Source organism: Equus quagga, chromosome 9 (assembly GCF_021613505.1).
Source record: "Equus quagga isolate Etosha38 chromosome 9, UCLA_HA_Equagga_1.0, whole genome shotgun sequence".
Classification (NCBI taxonomy): Eukaryota; Metazoa; Chordata; class Mammalia; order Perissodactyla; family Equidae; genus Equus; species Equus quagga.
Window position 1 is genome coordinate 8,453,342 of NC_060275.1, and position 26,886 is coordinate 8,480,227.

At 36.9% G+C, this 26,886-nt stretch overlaps 1 protein-coding gene across 1 annotated transcript in view; it reads left to right on the forward strand.

Annotated features, from left to right (window-relative positions):
- RTTN (rotatin) overlaps nt 1–26,886 on the forward strand; it is a 150,675-nt gene that overhangs the window by 21,589 nt on the left and 102,200 nt on the right. The window contains exons 11-19 of the mRNA XM_046671888.1: nt 2,411–2,581; nt 7,574–7,786; nt 9,300–9,412; nt 11,186–11,312; nt 18,490–18,615; nt 19,142–19,258; nt 20,264–20,403; nt 23,253–23,424; nt 25,045–25,144. Of these exons, the coding sequence (XP_046527844.1) occupies nt 2,411–2,581; nt 7,574–7,786; nt 9,300–9,412; nt 11,186–11,312; nt 18,490–18,615; nt 19,142–19,258; nt 20,264–20,403; nt 23,253–23,424; nt 25,045–25,144 (1,279 nt within the window). The remainder of the gene's footprint in view (nt 1–2,410; nt 2,582–7,573; nt 7,787–9,299; nt 9,413–11,185; nt 11,313–18,489; nt 18,616–19,141; nt 19,259–20,263; nt 20,404–23,252; nt 23,425–25,044; nt 25,145–26,886) is intronic.

Below are 26,886 nucleotides of genomic sequence, written 5' to 3' on the forward strand. Positions count from 1 at the left end.
TTCATCAGTAGAAAATTACCCCCTTTATCCAATTTTTTTGCCCTGAATTCATTTATTCATAGATTTTTTATTCATATTTCACTACACATTTAATTTTTAACTTTTTATGCATAAAGATGTCTTTCTTATATGTGTAAATTACTAATTTTTTTTTTTACTTCAATGTGAAATCATATTTCACTCAGGGAAATTGAAACTTTGTAGTACAGATATGCTTGGTCTTCTCTCAAAAGTTCTTGCTATCTCTTTTATTTCCTTTTTTGTTTTTGCTATATAGATTGTTTTGTCTTCCTTTTCCTTGTGCAATGATTTGGAAAGTGTCATAGTTTTAATTTTATATGTGTTTATTTTAAAATTTAAATTTATCAAATGATCCATGTAAGTAACAAAACCCAATTTACTTCTGTATGTAACTTTTTTAATTGTAGTAAAGTATACATAACATAAGCACTAACTCCCCATGCCCATTCTGCCCTAGCCCTTGGTTGCGACTGTTCTACTTCCCTTCTTTATGAGTTTGACTATTCTAGGTACCTCACGTAAGTGGAATCATGCAATATTTGTCTTTTTGTTTCTAACTTATTTTACTTAGCATAGTGTTTTCAAGGCTCATCCATGTTGTAGCATGCATCAGAATTTCGTTCCTTTTTAAGGCTGAATAATATTTCATTGCATTTATATACCACCTACCACATTTTGTTTATCCATTCGTCTGTTGATAGACAAGTTTCCGTCTTTGGCTGTTGGGATAATCTGTGAACGCTGATGTGCGCATCTGTGTGTGAGTCTCTGCTTTCGATTCTTTTGGGTATATACCCAGAAGTGAAATTGTTGGATCGTGCGGTATTTCTACGTTTAATTTTTTGAGGAACTGCTGTACTGTTTCCACAGCGACTGCGCCATGTTACAGTCCCAGCAGCAGTGCACAGAGGTTCCGTTTTCTCCACAGCCTCACTAGTTATTTTCTATTATTTTTGATGATAGCCATCCTCATCGAGGTGAAGTGGTATCTCATTGTGGCTTTGATCCTTTACGTAATTTTTATAGGCTTGATACCTTTTAGTTTTGTTTCTGGTCTATCCATCCTTGAATAAAGTAACTTTTGACATACGTTCGATTTCTGTCCTTGGTGTACGGGTTGTTCCCCGTTTGTGTTTCCGTGTGTTTTCAGTGGGAAGGTGAGGGAGAGCCCAGTGCTGTCTTTGTTCTCCTGTCTCACCGCTGCTGTTTCACCAGCTAGTTTACGGGCCCGTCAGCATATCTAGGATATATATTTTGGTCTATATTGTTATGATTTGCAAGTTAGTCTACTACATTTTAGCTTTCTCTTCGTATTTTATGTATGCCTTTCAATCTGAAAGATATAGCTTCTATTTAAGTAGTAAATCATTTGGAAATTTATGATGGCAGAACATTTCCCCTTGAAACAACCTTGTTACCTAAAGATGCAGTTTATACATTTTGATATTCAATTCTTCTTCTTTTTTTGCTGAGGAAGATTTGCCCTGAGTTAACATCTGTTGCCCATCTTCCTCTTCTTGTATGTGAGCTGCTGCCATAGTCTGGCCACTGACAGATGAGCAGTGTAGGTCCACGCCTGGGAACTGAACCTGGGCCACTGAAGTGGAGTGTGCCAAACTTAACCACTAGGCCACTGGGTTGGGCCCATGATATTCAATTATTATTATTACTATTATTTTTTGGTGAGGAAGATTGGCCCTGAGCTAACATCCATTGCCAGTTGCTTGAGGAAGATAGTACCTGAGCTAACATCTGTGTCAATCTTTCTCTATTTTTGTGTTTGGGACACTACCACAGCATGGGTTAATGAGCGGTATGTAGGTCCGCACCTGGGATCTGAAGTCAAGAACCCCAGGCTGCTGATGCGGAGTGTGCAAATTTAACCACTAAGCCCCCAGGCCGGCCCCTCAATTAGTTTTTGACTTTCCCTGTTTCATTTCTTTAGTAACTTTGGGATCAGTTTGAGGGCAGGGATCATGTCTCTTGCATGAATGCATTGTTTTCCCATTATACTTGCTGCTGTGTTAAGCATACAGTAAGTCTGATAAATATTTGGTGAGAGATTTACATGCAAATGTTAAAAGTTGGAACAAGTAAGCACTAGAAACTAGAGGAATTTATGGTTCATTAAGCTTTTGTATTTTGTTATTTTTACTTATTAGTTAGAATTCATACTAAAAAATTATTTTTAAAATTTAGGTGTTATCATTGTTTTGTACTTTTTAAAGTTATCTTCGTAATATTGGTTGTTCTTATAGAGAGGAATAAATTTTTGTTTTGGTTTGTTTTAGTTATTTTATAATAATATTTTAAATTGTTCTCTATGAGATATGTATACTGGCCTCTAGAATTGGCTGTTTTCCTCTGTTTTGTGTTTAAATGTTTGCAGAAAGAGAAACTGCTCATGGTGTTGGGGTCCCTTGGAGACACCATGTGTTACCACAAAAGCAGCATCAGTTTGGAACAACCAGAGGTGGTGCTGGTGCACCACAGGATGGCGTTCGTCAGCATTGCACTGTTCGCAGTTCGACTGCTCCAGACGCTTCTCCCTGTTGAAAAGGTAAGGCAGGCAGTGTTGCTTACTGATAGTTTGCTGAATATTACCAGTAAGTGCTCTCCTGTCATTTCCTTCTGATCATTTCACAGTGACCAAAGATTATACTGGAAATGTAGATAGTGAGAAATGGCTAACAGTTTTGAACAATTTTGACAAATCATTTGATAAAAAAACATGAGTTCTGTAAAGGATTTTTTTTTAACGTAACTTTTTGAAATTGTAGTGTAACATGTGTTTAGAAAAGTACACAGTTCAGTGCATTTTTACCAAGTGACTGTATCTGTGTCGAAAGCGTGGCGCCCCCCAAAACATGGAGCATGCAGCATTTCAGAGGCCCCTCCTGTCTCTCACCTCTCCTTCCTCCCCCGAGCCTAACGCCCTTCTGACTGCTGTCACTACAGACGAGTTTGTGTTTTTGAACATTATATAAATGGAGTTATAAAGTTTGTATTCGTTCAGAATTTTCTTTTTTAGATTCATTACTATTGCTTGTAGCAGTTGTTTAATTTTTATTGCGAGATACTCTTCCATTATATGACTGTGTGTTAAAGGTGATTTTAATAGGCTTACATATTTCTTTTAAATTATCTTACTGACTGTATTTTTAAATGGAGGTTATATCTCTCAATTTGAAAGTTGGTGGTAAAAATCTCTCAAATGACTCATGTAAGTGTTTTGTAATGTACTTATTGGAGAAAGAAAGGTGTGGCACGCCTAGAGAAGGTACTGAAGAGACTGCTAAACTGAACCCCTCTCTCCTGTGCCACTGGGGCTGTGTCGTAGCCGTTTGCCTCTTGGTTCCCCAGCAATCTGCAGATCACAGAGTCAAAGCTCCATTTTTCAATAACACTTACGTATGCAATATATTATCAGGCCTTCTGGGAAAACAAGTGTAAAACATTAAATTTTAAATATAGTATTTTGCCTTAGAGAAAATAACATCACTTCTATTAATTGTAATTTTTAACTTTTATTCATTAGTCATTATGTTTCTGAGGAAATTTTCTGTTTTGAAGAGTGGTAATTTTCCAAGGCATAAGCATTGTAAATGGAAGAATTCTAGTCATTTAAGACTGGAGTTGCATTTAAAATATGGGTGTCTCACTTTATATAATAATATTATATAACTGAAAAATTAGTAGTGCTACAATAACTTAAGTATTACGTACGATCAATCTATAGGTTGAAGTATGATGGAAAACTTATCAGTTGTATCATATAGTTTATTGCTTTTTTGATTATAGATTATTTTTTATCTGTGTGCTTATTTGGGCAGGAACCAATTAAAATAGAAATAGATTTATTTTATTTTGACTTACTTTAGTATTAGAATAATGTAGAGCCAATTCTCCATGGTTTTTTTTTGGAAAGTAGTTATTTTTTTGTTTATTTGTTTTTGTTCTTGAAGGCAAATCAGTATCTGTAATATTTGGTAGCTCTTTTAAATATATAATTTGGAACTTCATTAGACCAGTATAAGATTATTGAGGAGATTGTCATTTAGGTATTGGTTTATAGATGGTTGTTATCGCTTTGATTGATTAACTAAGAACTTCGAAATGGGATCTGAACAAAAATTCTCTTCCTTTGGTGTTAAATTCTCCTTCAGTTTATGTAAATACAAGCTTGTGCCACCCTCTCCCTGTTGCTAGCCCACCAAAAATTAAAGTGGAATTGGGAGCCTGAAACTTCCTACCTGGAAAGTGGGTTTTAAATATTTGAGTTGCCACTTACCAAGTATGAAATTTGGAAGTTGAAAAATGATAATATGTATCTATGTAGAGATTTCCTGAATTTGAAAGTTTTGACAAAATGACTTTGAGGGCCTTTTTTGAAATTGATAATTGTTGATTTTAAATGATTTTTGGAGAATATCCATGTACGGGTTAAAATGATGCATTGGTAATCTCATGAAAAATGTTTTGGTTGGATAAATCAAATTGGTAAAACAAATGAAGGTAATTTTATTTGGGGAAACATCTGGGAAATGAGAGCCATAAGTACCGGCCCTGTGCGGGGAGCAGGATCCCAGAGCATCCTGGGAATTGCTGTGACCCTTTCTCAGCCTGCCAAGCAGACTGAGGGTAGGGAAGGATTATACCAGAAGACTTTGACTTTTTCAGTGAAGTATATGAAATCTAATAATTTGGTGAAGCTGATAGATTCAGGGCAGTGCTTCTCAAAGTGTAATGTGCAAACAGGTCACCTAGAGATCTTGTTACTCAGGTCTTGCGTATTCTGATCCATTAGTTCTGGGGTAGGGCCTGAGAGTCTGCATTTCTGGCAAGCTCTCAGATAATGCGGTGGCTGCTCTGCGTGGCAAGGTTTAGAGAAAACAGTATTATATCACTTTCCCCCACAATATGCGTGAGACGATGTCGTTGACTCTTTTTTTATCTAATAGTGATAATGGACTTGCACTGAAATATCTTTACTTTTAGTCCCAAGTGACATGTGGTAATGCTTATATATGTTGGGCAGCTGTCTTGGGTCTGGGGTATAAACTGATCGGTCCATTGGGCCATGCAAGGATTGGATTTATGACCTTAGCAGGGTGCTCTGAGTTGCCAAGATAACAGAGTTTCAGATATAGGTATGCAGAGTGAAAATGTCGAAATTCCTTAGTGATGGGGTGGAAGGAGGAAAGAAAGGAAATTAATATTTATTGAGTGTGATATGCCAGACACTCTGCTCAGTGCATGTTTAATTCTCGTATCGGCTACTCTTATTTTTCTGACTAGAGTCGGAGAAAGCTCTTTTAAACTAGAACACACTGCCTTTGGAGTTAGGTCCTCTAGGATTTGCTCTCTTAGCACAGTGCTCAACTCACCAAGTCTCCTCCGCTAATTCCTCTTTATCTTCCTAACCTCTTAAAAGGGTGGAACCCCAGGACTGACCATGGCCTCATGAAATATCATCCCATTTTGTGGTCTTTAAATGCCATCTAATTGCTGACAGCTCCTACATTTTTATTTCAAAACCATATGTGTCACCTGAATCCAAATTCGTATATATCCAGTATCCTTTTTGACATCTTCACTTGACAGTCCATGTTCCATATCTCCAACTTAGCATGTCCCAAACCTAATTCTTTACTTCCCCTCAGAAGCGTGTTCTTCCTATAGTCTTCTCTATCTCAGTAAATGGCACCTTCAGTCTTCTAGCTGATAGCTGATAAAGCAAAAACCTTAGACTTATCCTTGGTTCCTGTCTTTCATACACACTCAGATCCAATCCCTGAGCAAAATCTGTCATTTCTCCCTTGGACATCTATCCAGAATCTGAAGACTTCTCACCATTTCCACTACTACTCCCTGAGTTCAAGCCACCAGCCTGTCTTACCTAGATTATTGCAGTGACCTCCTCACTTGTCTCTTAGGTTCCACCATTGCACAAGTCCTAAGATGACCTGAAGTCTTACCTGATCTGGCCATCACTGCCCCCTGACTCCATCCTTCAGTGCTGGCTCCACTGGGCTCCTTACTCCCAAATATACTGTATCTCTGAGCCTTTGTACCTACTGTTCCCTCTTCTATGATTACTTTTCCCTTAGATATCCACATGGCTCCTGGTCTCTACGTAAATGTCACCTCATCAGAGAGGCCTTCCTCTGCCCACTCTCCCTGTCACTTCTCTATTCCTCTCCATCTTCGCCATCCCATTTTAAAAATTTTCTTAGCACTCCAGCCACACCTGACATCTTATGAAGTGCATTGGTTTACTCTCTGCCTTCTCCACTGGAATGTGTGCTTCAGGAGGGCAGAGGTTCTGTTTTACTTCCTGCTGTGTTCCCAGGATCTGAAATGGTGCCTGGCATACAGTAGGGGCCCAGTAAGTATGTATTTGCTGAGCAAGCGAACAATAGGTGATCAGGTAACTTAGTTTCTCTCTCTCTCTCTTTTTTCCCACTAGGAGAGTTCTTCACAGAATAATGAAATTTCTCTTGACTTTCTAATAGCTGCTGTCTTAATAATCTGGGTTTTTTCATGCTTAATAACCCCAAAATTTGATTCCTGTAGTTTCTGATACTGATCTGGCAACTTTATTTGATTTAAAAGTATTATTTAGCTGATTTAGCTCTTAATCTTAGACTTTCAGACAATTAATGATTATCCTTAAAAATATCCATGAAATAAATCATGACCAAACCTACTTTAATAAACACAGCATTTCAGCCATACCAGTGAGCTCTGTCAAATGATTTTCTCTGAATGTTGAAGTTTTAATCCTTTTCATTTTCTTAATTGATGCATAGAATTCTGTCATGAAGCTTGAATCATTAAAAAAGAGCTGAAACAGTTCTTTCAGTTTTAAATCAATTGATTTAAATTTATAAAAAGTATAGTATTTCCTTTGTGCCTGTTGATTTTATACTGATTAAGGGTCAGTTTTCTGTAAGTGTTCTAGAACTATTTTAAATATTATGTTGACTGTTCCCTTTCCCCTCTAAAACACAACAAATAAAAAATCATTCTGTTCAAATCAGTCTATAGCCATACTTGATTCAGTGTTGTTCAATTCAATGTGTAGTTGGTAAACCCTGGGTTATGTGGTCAGCTATGGCAGGGAAGTGTTCCTGTCCTCAGGAGATTATTGCATTATTCTGGAGATTGTGTGCACATGCGTGGAATACTTAGAGGAAAAAGACCTCATGCCTTGAGTTCCGTAGCAGAGGATAAACAAGGCACAGGGCCTAGGGGAGAGTAATTCTGGGTGTTGGTGTGGGGAACAAGGAAGTATCCTGTATCCCACACTTTGGGAAAGAGTTGGAATTTGTACTTGAGATATTCTGGGCAGAGAAAAATTGCGTTGAACAAAGACATAGAGATAAATGAAATGTTGGGGAATAGAACTTTCTTTGGAAAAGCATAGACTTTGTGATAGAGAATTACTAAAAAAGAAAATTAAACTACGTTAAGGCTATAGTGTACTATGTTTATCTAAAAAATGCTTTTTTAAAAAGAATTAAAATTTTTTTATTTTTAATTTATTAAGGCAAGCCACTTTTTACCGGAGCCTATGTCAGCAGCATTATTTCTAGTTTCTTTGGACATGCCTATTTCTTTGGAATATCCAAATATTCATGAAGCTGTTGTGGCCTATTTGGAACAGCTGAATTCTGAAAACTACAGTATTTATAAACGAACTGCAGAGGTTGTTTATTCAATTGAATGTACCTGTAACTTTCTGTCTGATGTTCGGAAGGAGGTAAAAATTTTTGTTAATATCTCTTCTAAATTCCTTTTATAAAATACTTGGAAAATTTACCCTGTGCTTTTCAAATTGATGGACATATAACAGTTGAATTGTTAGAGGTGGAATAGATTATTATTGAGTGGGTCAGTTATCAGATTAAGGATATGATTTGTATAAAATTAAAATGAAGATTTTAGATTAATGAATGATGTATATTCATGAGACCAATGGTTTTTAGAAAAGCTGCGATTATTTTCAGTGTCTTCATATTTAGTAGTGAGTTCCTCTTTGAAGTGGCGTACTGTGTGGGAACAGTGACAATTGATATAAACAGAATTATAAGGGCCATTTTAATGCTTACTTGTAGGCACCTTTTTCCTTTAATATTTTGAAGACATATATTTACTCACACAAAGAGCCGAATTTTTTATTTTTATTTATTTATTTATTTTTTGATGAGGAAGATTGACCCTGAGCTAACATCTGTTGCCAGTCTTCCTCTTTTTTTTTTTCTTTGCTTGAGGAAGATTGTCCCTGAGCTAGCGTCTGTGCCAGTCTTCCTCTACTTTGTATGTTGGACCCTGCCACAGCATGGCTTGTTGAGTGGTGTGTAGGTCCACACTCAGGATGTGAACCCTGGGGCTGCTGAAGCAGAGTGCGTGAACTTAACCATTATGCCACCGGGTTGGCCCCCTGAGTTTTGACTAAATATAGTCATGAACTAGATTGTAAGGTAGTAGGATGACTTTAGGTACAATGTTATAGCAATAATTATGTATTGTTATTTATTCCTTTTAGAGATACTATTAGGATATTTTTAGTATGTTATCAGTGAAAGAGTTAATGAGTCTTAAAAGAGTGACTGCAATACTTTTTTACTGTCTAAGAATACCAAAATGAGTCCTGAAGATCTTGAAAAATTAGGGGCAAAATTCTTATTTCTTTTGGCCTCTACAGTGGAGTCTATCTGAACCTCATATTTCTAATTTTCCTTTATTTATCACTATTGTTTTTCTTTTTTTTTTTTTTTGCCACTTCTTAATGCCACTGGTTTCTTGTTTCCTCTATGATAAAATTTTGAATTGTCTTTAAGTTCAATTATTTCTGTGGCATTCTGCATGGCCCATTAACCACATGTGTATTGATTGTCCTCTGTGTTCTTGGAACCATCAGGATGTTAGAAGGGGGAGGTGGATCATAAAATGTGTTCGCTCTGCCTTGAGTTATAGGTGGTGGGGAGATAGGGCTACCAACAAGTAGTCAAAGAGCCAGACCACTCGACTGCAGCTTTAAGCCTACTCAGAGGTGAATAATAGAGTCCTTGCGGCCTTTAGCTAGGGATTTTTCCCACGTTTTCCTCCTAGGCTGACGTTTTTAATTTGCTTGTTGAGAAAGTGGACTTAAGCAAATGTGAACAATCTCAGGGTCTCTGAATGATCTAATTTCATGAAGCTGCTTAGTTAGCTGCTGAGAATTTTGTTGTATGTCAATGTGATATTTACTGTTCCATTTTGCTTTTTTTTAGGGAGAGAAGAATCTCTTAGAATTAGTGGAGCTGGCAGACCACGCCTTGCGTAGCTTTTCTTTTCATCAACATTTGCCCCTAATAAAGGAAATCATCTGCATTTGTTCAGAGATGTAATATTTTCTTTCTTAATGTGATTATATTGTTATCATAATATATTGTGTGTGTGTGTGTGTAAACTTAGAAGCAATGAAATAGAAACAGGTCTTAAATCTTGTTCCTCTTCTTATTTTTTTAGTTTAAATTGCTTTTATATGTGTTTGACCTTTAAACAGTATATGTATAGCTGCATTAGGACAGTTAACTGTTTTATTTACGAGTAAACTTTAAAAATGTCATGCCTATAATCAAAATGAATTATCCTTGGATTTTTATACATTTGTTTTGGTGTCCATCCAGACCAAGTATTCAAGCGTATTTATTTATTTATTTATCTTTAAAGTTTTAGTTAATAAATTGAGAGTTTTTTAAATGTAAGTTTCATTACTTCCTACCTTTTTCTTTTTTCTTTTTTTTTTGGAAGATTAGCCCTGAGTTAACATCTGCTGCCAATCCTCCTCTTTTTGCTGGGGAAGACTGGCCCTGAGCTAACTACTGTGTGCTTCTTCCTCTACTTTATATGTGGGACACTTACCATAGCATGATGTGCCAAGTGGTGCTGTGTCCGCACCCAGGATCTGAACCCTTGAACCCTGGGCTGCTGAAGCAGAACATGTGAACATAACTGCTGTGCCACCGGGCTGGCCCCTGGGTTTTATTATTTATTTACTTATTTTTCACCACTTTTTTGTTGTGGTGAGAACACTTAAGATCTATTCTCTTAACAATTATCAAGTATACAATATAGTTTTATTAACTATAGTCACCAAGCTTAGATCGCCAGAATTTATTCATCCTCCATAACTGAAATTGTATTCTTTGACCAACACCACTGCATTTCCTCTATCCCCTAGCCCCTGGAAACCATCATTCTACACTCTACTTCTATGAGTTTGACTTTTTTAGATTCCACACATAAGTGAAATCATGCAGTATTTTTCTTTCTGTGTCTGGCTTATGCCACTTAGCATAATGTCCTCCAGCTTCATCTATGTTTTTACAAATGATAGCATTTCCTTCTTTTTTTAAGGCTGAATAATATTTCATTGTATATATACATCACATTTTCTTTATCCATTCATCCATCAGTGACACTTAGGTTGTTTCCATATGTTGGCTATTGTGAATAATGCTGGAATGAACATGGGAGTGCAGCTATCTCTTTGAGATGTTGATTTCATTTCCTTTGAATATATACCCAGAAGTGGAATTGCCAGATCATATGGTAATTCTATTTTTATTATTATTTTTTTTCATGAGGAAGATTGGCCCTGAGCTAACATCTATTGCTAAGAATCTTCCCCCTCTTTTGCTTGAGGAAGATTGTTGCTGAGCTAACATCTGTGCCAATCTTCCTCTATTTTGTATGTGGTACGCTGCCACAACATGGCTTGATGAACATTGTGTAGGTCTGCACCTGGGATCTGAACCCTCGAACCCTGGGCTGCTGAAGCAGAATGTGCAAACTTAACCACTATGCCACCGGGCCAGTCCCCTATTTTTAATTTTTTGAGGAAATGCCATACCGTTTTCCATAGTGGCTGTACCAATTCACATGCCAAATATATGTTTTTAAAGACATTCTGGTTTTCTTTTTACTCTTTAAGAGAGCCTGTTCTCTGCTTTGAAACAAATAAGTGCTTGGGTAATTACTAATATTGGGGTAGTTAAATAAGATCCTAGTTGGAGGAATTGGAGTGGGAAGAAACCCCTTCCATATGCTTTTCAATCTCTTGTTTAGTAACTTAGTTACCTTAGATGTCTTGGATGCTTTACCTTTTTGCCAGCTGGAAATCTGCACAGGCTAGTCCATTACTACAAGGAGAAAGTCAGAAGGTGTTTCTACGTATGTTGTCTCACCCATTGCTACAAGTGAAAGTTGGAACTTACCACTGCTGTCTGGAAATTATTAAGGTGGGTTTTTTGTTTTTTGATTTTTCAGGGAGAAGTAACAGTGGATTCTCTTATTATAACTCCAAAATTAAGTTACTTGACCTTTTGGGTGAGAGAGAAGAACTGTTACCTAAAAATTGGTGGTAATTGTTAGTCAATTCTAAGAAATTTGTACTATTCAGTTCCCTTGACTTAGTAAGTCTTAGCAATTGAATTGCTTTATTAAGAATTACATTTATGTTCTGTTATTTAATGATGGAAAAATTGTAAAGAAAAGTTTACTTCTACCAGGTATTCAAAAGTGATTTCTATGCTCAGGAAAAGTTTTAGGTTATTGTGGCTTAAATTTTATAGTTTCAGGTCTATTTTCTTAGTAATATTTTTCTTTTGGAACAAATATTTGTTTTCTTTGTTTTTAAATTATAAAATATTTCAGCATAGAATAGTACATAGAATATTAACTATTTTAATATTGAAAAGAACATTGTACATAGAACAGTGTTGAAAAATATATATGTTCCTATGTTCTCTTGAAAATGTTCTCTTGTATTTAACACTTGTAAGTACTATCTAGATATAAGAAATATTTACATTTGCCTTTTTTACTTCTGATCCTTTTTTATTAGAAATAAAAATATTAGTTGTAACTGAAGCTTTTTTCCTTTCTCTTCCTCTTTCCTTCTTCCACCAAGATAACCACTCTTATTTAGTTGGTGTTTGTCCTTCCCAGCCATGTGTTTTATATTTTTACTATATATGCACATCTTTATAAATTGCATTTTTTATTGTTTTATCTGTTTAAAAAAGTATATAATTTCATACTGTACATATATTTTTGCTGCCTATTTCTTTCATTTAAAGTAGGATTTGAGATCTACCTTGGTCATTCATCTTAACTATTCTTTAGTTTGAATATGCTTCCTTTTATTTATTGATAAATATTTAGGTTCAGTCTACTTTTCACTGAAATAAGATTTTCAGTATATTCAGTGACAGTCTGTAACTGATGGTTTGTGTGTTTGAAAAAGTCGTGATTTGACCTTGTGCTTGAATGACAGTTCAGCTGGGTGTAGAATTATAGATGGACTGCTAGTTTTCCTTAGCACTTTACCAATGCTGTTCTATTCTTTTTAGTCTTCTATCTTGTGGACAAGTCTGCTATCAGTTAAATTATAATTTCTTCATTTTTCTTTTCCTCCAATAGCTGTTGAGATCTCTTCATTGTCTCTGATGTTCTGCAGTTTCATTACAATATGGCTTTGTGTACATTTGTTTGTCTATCTTGTTTAGCACTCTTCAATCTGAAGATTCGTGTCTGCCTCAATTTCTGGATCATTCTCAATTGTTATTTCTCTTATTCTTGCTATTTTCTCCAAGTGGCACTCCCATTAGATCTATGTTAGACCTTCTTATTTTACTCTTTATGTCTTTTAAGCCCTCTTTCGTATTTTCCATATCTTTGTTTTGATTGGATGGAATTCCTCAGTGCTGTCATTCAGGACAGTTATGCTTTCCTCACCTGTGTCTAATTTGCTTTTTAAAAAATCTGGCAAAATATACGTATCATTAAATTTGCCATTTTAACCATTTTTAACTGTACAGTTCAGTGGCATTAAGTATGTTCACATTGTTGTGCGGCCTTCATTATCCACCTCCAGCACTTCTTCATCTTCCCAAATTGAATTCTGTACCCATTGAACAATAACTGTCTATTCCCTCTCCCTCCAGGTCCTGGCAATCACTATGCTACTTTCTATCTGAATTTGACTATTCTAGGTACCTCAAATAAGTGCAGTCGTATACTATTTGTCTTTTTGTGTCTGGTTTATTTCACTTAGCATTACATCTTCAGAGTTCATCCATGTTATAGCATATATCAGAATTACATCCCTTTTTAAGGCTGAATAATATTCTATTGTGTGTCTATACCACATTTTGTTTATCCATTCATCTGTTGATGGACATGTGAGTTGTTTCCATCTTTTGTCTTTTGTGAACAATGCTTCTGTGAACGTGAGTATACAAATATCTGTTTGAGTTTCTGCTTTTTAATTCTTTTGAGTATATATTCAGGAAGTGGAGTTGCTGGATCATTTGGTAGCTCTATGTTTAATTTTTTGAGGAAGTGCCATACTGTTTTCCATAGTGGCTGCACCGTTTTACATTTATACCAGCAGTGCACAAGGGTTCCACTTTCTCTGCATGCTTGACAACAATCATTATTTTCTGTTTTTTTGATAATAGCCATCCTAATCTCATCATGATTGCTTGTAATTTATTCATCAATTTTAAATTTCAATTATTCCATTTTTCATTTCTAGACTTTCTCTTTACTTCTTTTTTAACTCATATATTCTTTTTTTCAAAGTAGTCTTTCATTAATTTCTTCTTTTGCATCTCTGAAATTAAACACACTTATTTTATAATCTTATTTAGATTATTCTATTATATAGAATTCTCCCATTTGTTATGGTTATTGAATCTCCTCAGGTGTTGATTTCAGCAGGTGATGTGATTTTTGATTGTGAGGTCATCTTTGGCAGAATAGTATATTTTCATTGGAGTAAGTTGAAATACTCATCAAATGAACCAATAGAGAGGGAAAGGAAGATAGAGGGTGGCAAGTGGCTATTTGAAAGAAGCTAGTGCCTTTGAAAGTTGAAGGTGGTGGGATCTAGAATATTGATGGCTAATTAGGCTTAGGTGTAGTAGGAAGTAGAAGGAACTTCCTTCTACTATTGACTTTGTGTTTCTTTGAGATTGAAAGTGAGTAAGTGGGATGTTCAGTGTGTTTGAAATGATTGACATGAGTAGATGTTTGATAAGCTCAAATAGTAGGATTTTTGAGCTGCGTCGAGAACCAGTTGATTGTGTCCATAATCTTAATACTGAAACTCATCTCCTTTGTGTGATTATCTCTGACTAGCTGTTTGTGGTTTTGGGGAATATAAACATTTGGATACGTCAAGGGTTGGGGTTTTTCCTTGATGATGGGAAGGAGGCCTTTGTGCAAGTGAGCCGAGTAATTGAAGTGATAGACTGTAGAATCAAAGGAGTTAAAGGCTAGAGGGAAGGACGTGGAAGGAGTTGCTGACTGGAGGCCAAAGAAGTAGTATATTGGGAAGTAGTGTTGAGCAAGAAGGTTAGAAACCTGTATGTACGATTTTAGAGGTGAAATAAATGAAAACCAAGTTAAGTCTTCCTGAGACAGAGGGTAGTGAGTGTCATTGAGATGAGGAGGTCAAGAAACTGAGATTCCCTCATGTGAGATAGTTCCTACACTCAGAAATTCAGGATGGTGGAATTAGATTCAATGTTCAGATCCTTGAAGTAGATCTTAAATAATTCTTGGAAAATAGAAAATTCTACTGATAGGAAAAGATTTGGTGTAAATTGAGTTATCAGTGTGTGTGATCATTTTGTTACATGATGAATTTCACGTAGGAATTATCTGGGTGTTAATTTATTGGAGGAATGATAGAAAAAGGGAAATCAGAAATGCAGACATATATCTGTCAGTCTGGAACTCGTTATTTTAAAAAATGCACTGAACCCATTAGTGATTTTGAAATTCTAAATTGTAGCATAATTTTTATAACCAAGTAGTACCCATTTTGTTGGAATAATCTAAATTTAAGTTGAAGGGTGTTTGTATGCTCAATATTTAAATATCAAATTTAGCTTATCATATTAGTTGATAAAGAGAAAGGAAAAAATAAAAGAATATGAACATTCATTTAATGTCTTATTTTCTTCTCAGCTATTTGGGAATTTATATTAGTTGACACTATTCTGGCAAAATATGATTGTGATTTTTCTTTTCTCACAAAAGATACTCATTTGTGTAGTACAGGAAAGTGTTTTAAACTCAATACATATTTAGTTTCATGAAGTTATAATAATCTTTAAGTTAAAAGTTCCAGTTGACAAAATTTCTTGTAGCTAGCTCCTGGTATGGTAAGCATGTAGAATTTGGGTTTAGATATAAGAATTTGTATAGGCTTTTTACTTCTAATGGCTTTATTTCTCATATGATATTGTTGCAGTGTCTTTTGGAAAATCCCCAAGGCATTGCTGCATTCTCTACATGACCTAAATTTAGGAGTGTGCTACTGATGCATAGATTACTTTTTCTTAATAGACAACTCAGCTTTTTATTGTAAGACTTACTTTGAAGAAGGGATGAAAAAGAGGTAAAGTAGTTTTTATTTAGGGATTATTGGCAACCACTCCTGTGTTATTTACATATGACATTTATACGTTCATTCAACAATGTTTACTAGACACTTACGATAGACTGGGCTTCAGGGATATAGTGGTAAAAAATACAGAAAAGATACTTATGGTCATAGAGCTTACTTTATACATGGAAGAGAGAGATAACAAGTATATATAATAATAAGTATATAAATAAGTAAAAGGTATATATGTAATGTTGTAAAGAAAATAAAAGAGGGATAAGGAATGGAGAGTGACTCTGGGATGTGAGCTCACATTTAGGTAGGCTGGGTAGGGAGGATGGGAGAGAGAGCTGCTAGGAGAGGAAACAGCGGGTGAAAAGTCCTTGAGGTAACAATACCCTTTGCATGTTTCTGGTCAACAGAAGGAAGGCCAGAGTGGTTGGAGCACAATGAAAGAATAGAAAAATGGTGCCAGACAAGGATGGAGAAGTAGGCAGGGGGCCAGTTAATGCCAATCATTAAAAAGCTTTGAATTTTATTCTAAGTACAGTGAGAAGCTATAAATGATTTTAAGCAGGAGGATGATTTGATCTGATTACCTTTCTAAAAAGATCACTCTTCCTATTGTGTGGGGAATAGATTGTCAGGAGTCAAGAGAGGAAGCAAGAAGACCAATTCCACTGTAATAGCCCTGTGGAGATGTGATGATATGGTGGAAATGGAGTGAAGGAACTGAATTTAGGATGTGTTATGGACGTAGAGCTGATTGGTGTGCTGATAATGGCAGTAAGAGATAGAGAGTGATCAAGGGTGAATTCTGGGGTTTGGGATTTAGTTGTTGGATTGATGGTGTTGTCCCAAGTATGGGGTTGTGGTTTGGACAGAATTATGTTTTAAGCCTGTTAAATTTGAGTTGCCTTTTTACGTCTCAGTGGAGATGTTAAGTAGACAGTTGAATATAACAATGATAATGATAATAATAATGATGATGGTAATAATAGTGATAGCAACTAACATTTATGTACATCTATGTACCACGTACTTTTATAAGTGTATTATTTCATTTGATCCTCATAACAGCTCTATTAGGTAGGTTCTATCTTTTTTGCAAATATTTGTCCAAGGTCTAAGGTCATTCAACTAGAAGTAGTAAAGCTGGGCTTTGAATCCAGGTAGTTTGACTCCAAAGCCATTATTCTTAAGCATTGCACCACACTACCACTGGAGTGTGGAGCCCTGACTAGATATAAAATTTTCAGTCATCAGCATAGAGACGGTATTTAAAGCCGTAAGGCTGAGTAGGCTCATTTAGTGAGAGAGTGGAGAAGAGAAGGCCATCTAGGGTCTGTCCAGGTAGAAGTTGAGCACAGAAGGAACCAGCAGTGGAGAGAAGTGTCTGAGGTGAGAGGGAAGTATGGTGTCCTGGGCAGAGTCAGATGACAACAGAGCTGCACCCATTGGGTTTGGTGTCGCAGAGTTTGAGAGGAAGCTTCTGTGGGGTGATAGGAACCGATGGCCTGCTGTTGTGGCTGGAGGAGAGGCTGGGAAGTGGACACGTGGAGACTGAGGACAGAAACTCTGGAGGACTTGTGCTGGGAAGGAGAGTTGGAAAATGGGTTACTAGCAACAGGGGCACCTGAGAGTATGTCTAGTGGTGATTGGAGTAATGCTGTGAAGAACAAGGAATTAGAGCTGCTGCAGAAAAAGAAGACAGTTGCAGGAACTAAATCTTGATGGTAGGAGGAGATAGAATGTAGTGTAGCGGGGAGGGGTTGGTCTTTGATAGTATTCATGGCATGTTTTTCTGTTGTAAGAAGGTTGATATATTTAGTGATGGGAAAAGAAAGGTGTTTCATTAAGGATTAGGTATTGTTTCCATTTTATGGATGAACAAACTAAAGCTAAGAGAGTTTAAGTGTTTTAAGGAAGTGAGTAACAGAGCTTTTTTAAAACCATAGGCTGAAGCTTAAGCTCTTTCAAAAAGTTTGAGTATGGGTGCTGGCCCCGTGACCCAGTGGTTAAGTTCTCGCGCTCCGCTGCAGGCGGCCCACTGTTTCGTCGGTTCGAATCCTGGGCGCGGACATGGCACTGCTCATCAAACCACGCTGAGGCAGCGTCCCACATGCCACAACTAGAAGGACCCACAACGAAGAATATACAACTATGTACTGGGTGGCTTTGGGGAGAAAAAGGAAAAATAAAATCTTAAAAAAAAAAAGTTTGAGTATATAAGTTGTCTGTGGCATCAAGTTAAAATTTAAAAAGAAAAAAGGTAAATGTGTTTGTATATAAGTGTGTGTGTATGTGTGTAACTTTGACCTCTGAATTGTTGGTAGTGGTTAGGAAGAAGTAATTTGCAAGGTGAAAAAAATTACATTTCTGTAAATCAGTATTGATTTTATTTTTACCTTTTATATTATATTTAAATCTTAGTAATATTTTAGGTAGCTTTTTTCCCCTCTCATCTCAAGCAGTCTCTAATAAAATATTATTCTGTAGCTCAAACTGAGAAAAGAATTTGTGATAATTAGTCTAAGAGATGGTACAGTTGTTACTTGTGTTCACGTGTGTAGGTGTAATGATGATAACATCCTACATATATGTTGTCCTTTCCTTCTCCTCGTAACTTTAAGTCTGTTTTCATTTGAAGTTTATTTTTCTTTCTCAAATCTCGGTAAGCAAAATGCAAACACCTTAGGGTATGTTTATTAGGAAGTTTATTTCCTTTGTGTCTATCATTATGAACGACTTTAAGCTATTATGATTGTCTCAGCAGTTTGGTTATTTAATTTATCAAGACTCTGCTTGTTGGCAGAAAGTAACATAAAACATGTTTTATGCAGACTCAAAAACTGTTAGGCAAGAGAATCTTTTTTCATCCTCTTCCAGGTAGGTAAAAGAAAATTTTCAGTGAAGTGAAAACTATGATTAGATATGAATTATAAACAGAAGAAAGAGGAATCCTTTGGAAAAATCAGTGTCACTAACTTTTAAAAACTTTTTGTCTTCTTTTATAGGAATGTTTAGGTGTCCATAATGTCACTAAACCTGTGTCTTCACTTTGTAATGGAATTCATTTTCTACTTCACCCAAAAGTTCTCTATGAAATCTCTGCATTTGGCATGCAAGAGCCCAAAAATGAGGTATGGCATGTTAGAAGTAAGTGCAATTACTACTGTAATTCTTTAGATACTCATCTAAATCAAGTTAATATTCTAGGATAACCAGAAAGTATGATGAGAAACTGAAAAGAAACTTGTTTTTGGTGTATGGGTTCAGTTGAGGTGTTGTTTACTTAAAAAGAAATGTTAAATAAAATATGAGAATCAAAATACAGGATATACTTGTTCTCAAAGAATTCAGATGAAACTGTTTACTTACGCTTTTCATCTAAGATTGGAGAACTCTACAGTAGTTATAGTAAGCAGGTTATTTCATTAATGGAAATTTTTATTCAATGGAAAAATATACCTTCAAGGTAAAAAAGAAGGAAATTATTAAGAGAGGAAGACTGGTTGAGAACAGAATGTAAGATGATGCTACGGAAATGTGAACATTTGAAGGAAGAGAAGTAATTCTTTTCCAGGTTTTATACGTGTTACAGGTGTGTAAGATGGCCTTGTTGGACCCCTCACTTGGTGGGATGATTTTATCTGTGTTGTTGTGCAGGTGAATGCTGCTGCCAAGGCCATTCTGGTTTATCTGCTGCAGGGACGACTGATGATGACAGCGCTGACCTGGAACAAGTTCATTGAGTCTCTCTGTCCTGTCATTCCAGTCCTACAGGTACCCTGTGCAGTTCCCCGTTACTGTACCATTTATCTTTGGTGAGAGTGATTGATTTAAATGCAGGCAAACAGCGGAACTGTCGTGTGAGAGAAATGAAGAGAAGTCGTGCAGGCACCGTGGATAGGTGAACAGGAAGTGGGTGGCTGTCTTGTTCCTGGCAGAAGGTTAAACCAGGAGAGCTAATCTGTCTGTGTACACTTTCTGTATCTGGGTGGGAGGCTAAGAGCTGAAGTGCAGGCATTTAGCATTGACTGTGAAAAACAGAACTCAACCTTATATGAAGGCTTGTAGGCAAAGCTAACAGTGCTTTTTAAGCAGACATTACATAACTAAACTTGCCTCATAAATTCTATCCATGTATACATGTGATTATAGTGATACTTTAATTAACAAACTCTTGGAAAGAAAGCTGTTTTAGCGGTCCTTCTGGGCATTAAAGGAGTGAGGGATGTTCAGGTCCCTACCTCCCTTAGATGAGAAAGAGGAGATGGGAAACGTTCTCATGGGAACAGTCCTCGTAGGAGAGGGAGCCGAGGCCTCAGGCCTGGAAGCTCACACAGTTCTGTTCCACACAGACGTGTCTATAGCCCTCCGTCTTTGTTCTGTGGGGACAGGTCTGAAGATCTGGGAAGTGCCACTACTACAACCTTGGAAAACAGAAAAACTAGCAAGTATCAAGAGGGTTGGCATATTTTCCTGAAGTTCTCCAGTATTATTTTAAGTACAATTTTTTAAAAATATTTTTTTTCTGCTTTTTCTCCCCAAATCCCCCTAGTACATAGTTGTATATTTTAGTTGTGGGCCCCTCTACTTGTGGCTTGAGTACAGTTTTATGTAGGCTGCCTACTTCATGTAAGTTATTTTGAAAAGCGACTATTCAACTGAACTGGAGGAAATTTATGAGTTGCTTGATAGGCCAGTACCATTCTTATTTTCAAGTTAAAAAGTTAAGCAATATGTATAAAATCAAACAATAATTTCTCTTTCTGTGAAATCTGTTAGGGCTATGCTGATACAGAAGATGCTCTGGGTAACAGCATTCTTCTTCTAAGCCAAGCCGGTTCCGAGGCAGGTGAAGGGATTCTCCCCTGTACTGTCCGACTGAAGTCCGTGCTGCGACTCCTGCTAGTGAAAAAGCCATCGTAAGTACAGCAGAGTCTTTTGAATGTAGAAGATTAATGGGAACCTTCTAAGAATGTATAGTAATTATATCAATCTGAAACTGTATAGAACTGAAGAAGGTACAAGAAAGTGATTCTTCACTATTAGACGAGGAGAGGGAACTAATGTGTGAAACTAAACGGATACAAGGTCCCCTGGATGCTTTCCTGAGACCTTTCATCTCTTTTCCAGCCTGGTTGTCAGATGTCTGGCTTATGGTACTGCTGCACTCAGTGCTGTTCAGCAGTGCTCTGGGCAGGTTGGAGAGCCATGGAGATAAACAGATTGCAAACATTCTGGAGCATTCTCGATGTCTTCTCTCTTTAGAAATTGTTAGCCTCCTTGAGTGATCCTTTTCTAAACATTTGTTCCGAAAATTAAGATTTTCATGAAAGTGTAGTGGACCAGTTACCTCATATACCAGAGTATGCAGATATTTAATCTTGTGTGGCTTGTCCTCTTATTTTGGAAACTGATGAAGAGCTCTTTCCTCCACCAGTGGTATAAGTATCATTTTAACTAAAAGAGAAGAAAGAGAAATACGTTGTCTTCCTTCCTTCTCTGTCAGTGCAACATGAATCTTTGTTGCTCTTTAGGTAACACTGGTTAGATTTTTCCTTGTTGAGAAGAGAAAGAAGGCTTAGGGTCAAGATGGATGAGCAGTGACGAAGAGGGAGAGTTGGTTGAAAAGGCTAGGAGGAGCAAACAATGGATAATTTTGTTTTTCTCATATTTACATCAGGATAATACAGTGGCTTATTTATAAACAGATGATAAGACTGAAAAATAAGGAAGCAGGTGGAAATAAACTAAAACATTAAGAGAATGGAAGGAGGAAAACCAAAGAAGAGATTGTGAAAATATGTCTATAGAGTAGAGAGTAAAGTTATGAGTGAAGCGAAAGCAGTGAGGCACACGGAGTTGGTGTTTGTGCTCCTCAGGGATTGGCTTCCACATGTGTTCCATGGACCCTGGGCAGCGTCTTTATTAAAGTGCTAGTGTAGTACTCTCTACCCCCAAATTTGGTGATTTAATACAATAGAAGTTTATTTCCCATTCACCTTTGGGGCCCCAAGGTCTCCAGGTAAACAAAGACACTCTTATCAGGCAGGACATTCCAATGGCTTGGAGATCCTCTCCCAGGAGCCGAGGGCAAGGCCAGACCTCTCTTTGGGTAAGGTAATTCTCTATTAAACAGAACTTAAAACAATTTGAATTACATATTTGTTTTCATTATTTGATTAATTCTACCCCATGCCACCAGACCATAAACTCCTTTAGGCAGGAACTCTGTCCATTGGCTAATCTTTATATCCTCGGAACTTCATAAAGTACCTTGGACATAAATATGCTCAAAACGTATTTGTAGAAAGAAATAAATGTTGACGAATAACCGGATTCTTGTGCCCCACACTAAACCTAAAAAAACGCTAAACTTATATACCAGAGGAGGAGTTGCATAAATATATGTTTTACATATGCCACTCTAGCCTCTTTCTGGCGGTTGTGACTGTCCCTAAACTGACAACCCCAGATTGTAGTACAGATAGCACTGGCTGGGAATGAAAGGAACAAAGGAAAAGTATTACGAAGAGTCTAGTTGTTCTAAGCATTCATGAGGTAACAGCAAATGAGAGAGGGAGAAAGTTTGCCTGACTTTTCATACCATCTTGGAGTAAATGTTAGTCCTACAAAGATGATATGTATTAATAATATCACAGTAAATTCCTGCTTTCCGTTAGATTTGGCAAGCATTTATCGAGTGTCACCTGTGTGCATAGGAATGGTGGTCGACTGTGGGAACACAGCAGCACACAGCAGAGACAGGGCAGAATTGGGCATGCAATTGGGGAGAGAGACCTTGCCAATTATACTTTATTATTAGTTGTAATAAAGCGAGGTCACTGTTATGATAGGGGGACTTCAGAGTGACAGGACACAGCAGGGTGACCCAGCCTTGACTGTGGTAGGGAGGCCTCCCTGAGTATGCAGATTTTAATTGTTGTCTTAGAAGTAGTACTTAAAACCTGGAGCTTGGATTATTGCTTAAAATGTGCCCAATTTCCATGTAGTTCAAGAGCCTGTCACAGGAGTGATAGATAAATGGTTGTCTCGTTGTCTCCCGGCTCAGTGCTCTTCGTCCACTGGATGGATTTTCTGTTTTGCCATCTCATTGTCTAATGGAGTGTGTTATTTCATGTTTTCTTGAAATTTCCCACCTCCACACTTAGCTGACCTTAATTCTAATCTGTTCCAGATAAAATAGAATTTGATGGGAAACAGAAGTATTTACATTTTCATATTCGAGGAGAATCTCTTTGACCCCTAAATGTAAGAAGATTTTCATATGTGTCGTGATATCACACTTTAGTTATTAGTGTGATTACTCTCCTGGAGGTTCACTCTGATGTTTGGACTCTGTTCATAGGTCTGTGTTAATTTTTATGGTTGAGACAGATCACTAGACTTGGAGTCAGGAGTTACGGATTTAATTTGCAGATTAACTTATTAAAGTTGACTGTGATATGGACAGTGAAGTTCACACTGATACTGACTGTGAAGTTGATGGTTTCAGTGAGTCTCTCTCTTCACCTGTAATTATTGATTATTTTTTTTCTGATGTTTATTTATAAATATAAAATTGAAAGTGTAGTTATGGTTATACAATAAATATTTTAGTAGAAAAAGTAAAATGTCATTATTAGTAATGTCAGTGTAAGCATGGCTCATTATTGTCTTGATGTATAATAATTTTTTTAACTATGGGCCTTTATAATTTATAGATATTTATATGTTACAAAATGTTGACTTAAATGCTTTGTTTCTTCAGGGTGCGTTCGCTAGCGTTAAAGCTTTTAGCATGTCATCTTACAAAGGAAGAAGGGGCTGACAGAAAGCGCCCTTCAATAGATGCCAGAGTTCTCTCCAGAGTTACTAACTTGTTTGTTGTGAAAAAACCTATTGAACTCAAACTGGATGACAGAAGAGAACTGATTATTAAGGTGACTATAACTTTCGAGTTTATTACTATGTGGTTACTTGATACATTTGTATGTCCCGTATCTTACGTTACATTCTTCGGTTTGTACTATGCACCAGAGAGAGAGAGAAGTGGTGCCTTCAAGTGTGGTTATTCAAGGCTAGTTTAAAATTGTGGTCTGGCTTTATCTGGCTTCTGGATGCATTTATTTATTGAACAGATATTTCTTGAGTGCCTGCTATATGCGAGGCATTATGTCCTTTTTATTTTAGTATATATCCTGGAATTGCAAATTAATTTGAATTGTATCTTAAATACGACATAAGGCTAATCTAGTGGAAAGAAATTCTGTGATGATTCTTAAAAACAGATATCATTGACATAAAAAGTATTGAGAATTCTTGGTCTTATGTTGGAAATTGCCTATAATAGCAAAAAATAGAAAGCTCCTATGACAAAAGTTTTCAGCCTCTTCATTACAAGAGGAAAAAAATATAGGAGGAAAAGGCAGTTTCTCTTCAATGTTACAGTGGTTCTGAGATTTCGTCTTCTGTAAGTCTTTGGCTCCTTACATACCTTCAGAGGTGTAGCATCCATTTCCTTGTCTTTATCCGGGACTGCACCCAAATCGTCCTGGACTGATGCAGGGTTAGATAAAGAAAGCCGTCTGTTATCCCCACTGGTTCACCCTTGTGTTGTATAGCTGCTCCTGTGGCTTCGGGCGTGCAGTCTATCAGTTTGTATTTAAGTGTAGAGCAGCCCCTAAAGCCTGTGGTAGTACCATAGAGGCACATGTAGTGCAGTGGAATGTTTTAAATGGGAAGACGCATTCGGTGTTCTTCTAACCTAAGTGTTTGGGGCCATGTGACAGCCCTGGCAGGAGGATTGGCAAATGTTCTGCCAGCCACACACCAGGTCCCTTGGGGATTTCCTGAGTACTAAGCCAGTGGTAGTCACTTCTGTGCCCTGTGTGTGCTATGGAGGAGGGCAGGGAGTGGGAATTCTAGAACTGTCTTGTGTGAGTCCATGTTAGGTTAGCAGATAGCAGTGGGAGGGAGAAAGAAGAGTGTTGTCTCTGTTCTTTTCCTCTCCCCTTTTCCTGTTGTGTTTGCCACCTCAGGCTGTCCTGGCATGAAGTGAGAGTCAGGGACTGGTGTTGGGGGTGGCGTTGTTGGAGTGCTGGACAGCAAGTCCCAGAGAGCTGTCTGCTTTGTGGTCTCTGAGAGGGAGGAAGGGGAGAGGCCAAGGGAATTTGAGTTGGTGGCTTCTGGGAGCCACCGAGAAATCCTGAGTCACATGTCTGGGGTTAGCTCTTCTCAGGTGAGCCTGGGTCTACCTGCAGAGATGTTATGTGAGTTGGATGTTTTCTGTGAAATTCTTAAGGTGGCTAATGGGTTATGAATGACTTCCTAGCAAAAGTATACATTGAGAAGAGAGGCTTATTTGACACGATGGCTCTTGTTTTCGATCTCTAAGTTCCTCGCTGACCTACTACATCATTGTTGCAAATTTACGTGTAAATATACCAGTTACTGAAGTAAGTTGAGTTTTTGAGCTTTTGTTGTTATGGTATGCACTATAAACTTTTATTGGAGAATTGGAAGTAGATGAAAAAAATCTTTTTCTTTTTTTTGGTTTCCAGGTGGAGACTGTTGAAAAGGTATATGAAATCTTTATCTCAGATGATATTGATCTTGTTTTGAGAAAGTCGGCTGCAGAGCAGTTAGCTGTGATGATGCAAGGTAAAATCCTTTAGAGAAAATGATCTCCGTACTGCTGACGGTGGAATTTTACATTGCCGTGTGTAGTCATGTCAGAGGTTGGCAAACTCTGGTTTGTGGGCTAGATCAGGCCTGTGGCCTGCTCTTTTACAGCCTTCGAGTTAAGAATGGTTTCTACTTTTTTTTTTTTTGCTGTGGTCACATTGGTTTATAACATTATGTAAATTTCAGGTGTACATCATTATATTTTGATTTCTGTGTAGATTACATCGTGTTCACCCAAAGACTAATTACAGTCCATCCCCACACGTATGTGCCTCATCACCCCTTTCGCCTTCCTTCCTTCCTGCTTTCCCTATGGTAACCACCACTCCAATCTCTGTTTCTCTGTGTTTGTTTGTTGTTGTTTTTATCTTCTATTTATGAGTGACATCATACAGTATCTGACTTTCTCCCTCTGACTTATTTCACTTAGCATAATACCCTCAAGGTCCATCCATGTTGTCACAATGGTTTTTACATTTTTAAAGAGTTGTTAAAAAAGAACCAAAACAAAGAATATTCGACAAAGACCATATGTGGCCAGCAAAGCATAACATATTTATTATCTACTTCTTTACAGAAAAAGTTTGCTGACCCCTGGTCTAGATTATCATTATTTGGCCTATAGAATGTCATTTGATAAAATTATCTTTCTTCTGAAATAGTGATGTAATTCTAATGGTAAATTGCATGTTCCTTCCTCAGTTTACCTAGTACATGATGTTTTCAGTTTTTTCCATCTTGCTTAGAGAAATCAATCAAATAGTACTTTCTTGATAGATAAAAATAAAAAATAATGCACTTCATGTATTTTCTTTAAAGGTTTATTTTTAAAAATAACTAGTAAAATTTACTGTTAGCTTTGTTTGTAATGTTGTTATTCCATAGCCTTCCGTTCTTTGGGCTAGTTTTAAATTTTGCCATGTATACGATGTGTGTAATTTGTCTTTAATATTTGAGAGAAATAACTTTGCACTTACATGAAAATGTTTTTTCTAACTTGGAAGATGGTGCATGGTGAATATTCCTATTCTGATGTTAGTGGAAACTTAGATTAGAGGGTAATTTGAAAAAGCGTATTCAACATATTTGTGGTTTTAATAACAATAATACACGCTACAGAAAATAAGGCTCTGAAAATGTGGAGAACCTTGTCTAAAAAGATTAAAAAAAAACTCTTAGAGTATTTTTCCAGCATTGTTAACATTTCACAAATATAACTTATAATTTTGATATGCCCTATATTGGAGGGTAGTAGAAACTACTTTTTTTTTAAGTGAGAGCTAAAGGTAATGACAGTGATAGTGACTAATTCAATATTAATATGTATATTTGTGTTTTTTTTCTCAATGAGAATATAGGAGAACAAATTAGGAAAATTTGTCTGCAGGTTGTGAAATACTTGTAGCTAATCTATAAGCAACTAGAGTTTTTGGCTCTAGTAATATTTCTAGTATATATATATGTGTGTGTCTTAGTCTGTTTGGGCTGTTTTCATAGAATATCTTAGATTGGGTGGCTTATAAACAACAGAAATTTATTTCTCACAGTTCTGAAGGCTGAAATTCTAAGATGAAGGCACCCGCAGATTTGGTGTCTGGTGAGGGCCCCCTTCTTGGATCATAGACGGCCATCTTCTCTCTGTGTCCTCACATGGCGGAAAGAGGGCGAGGGGGTTCTGTGGGGTGGGGTCTCTTTTATGAGGGCACTGATCCCATTCG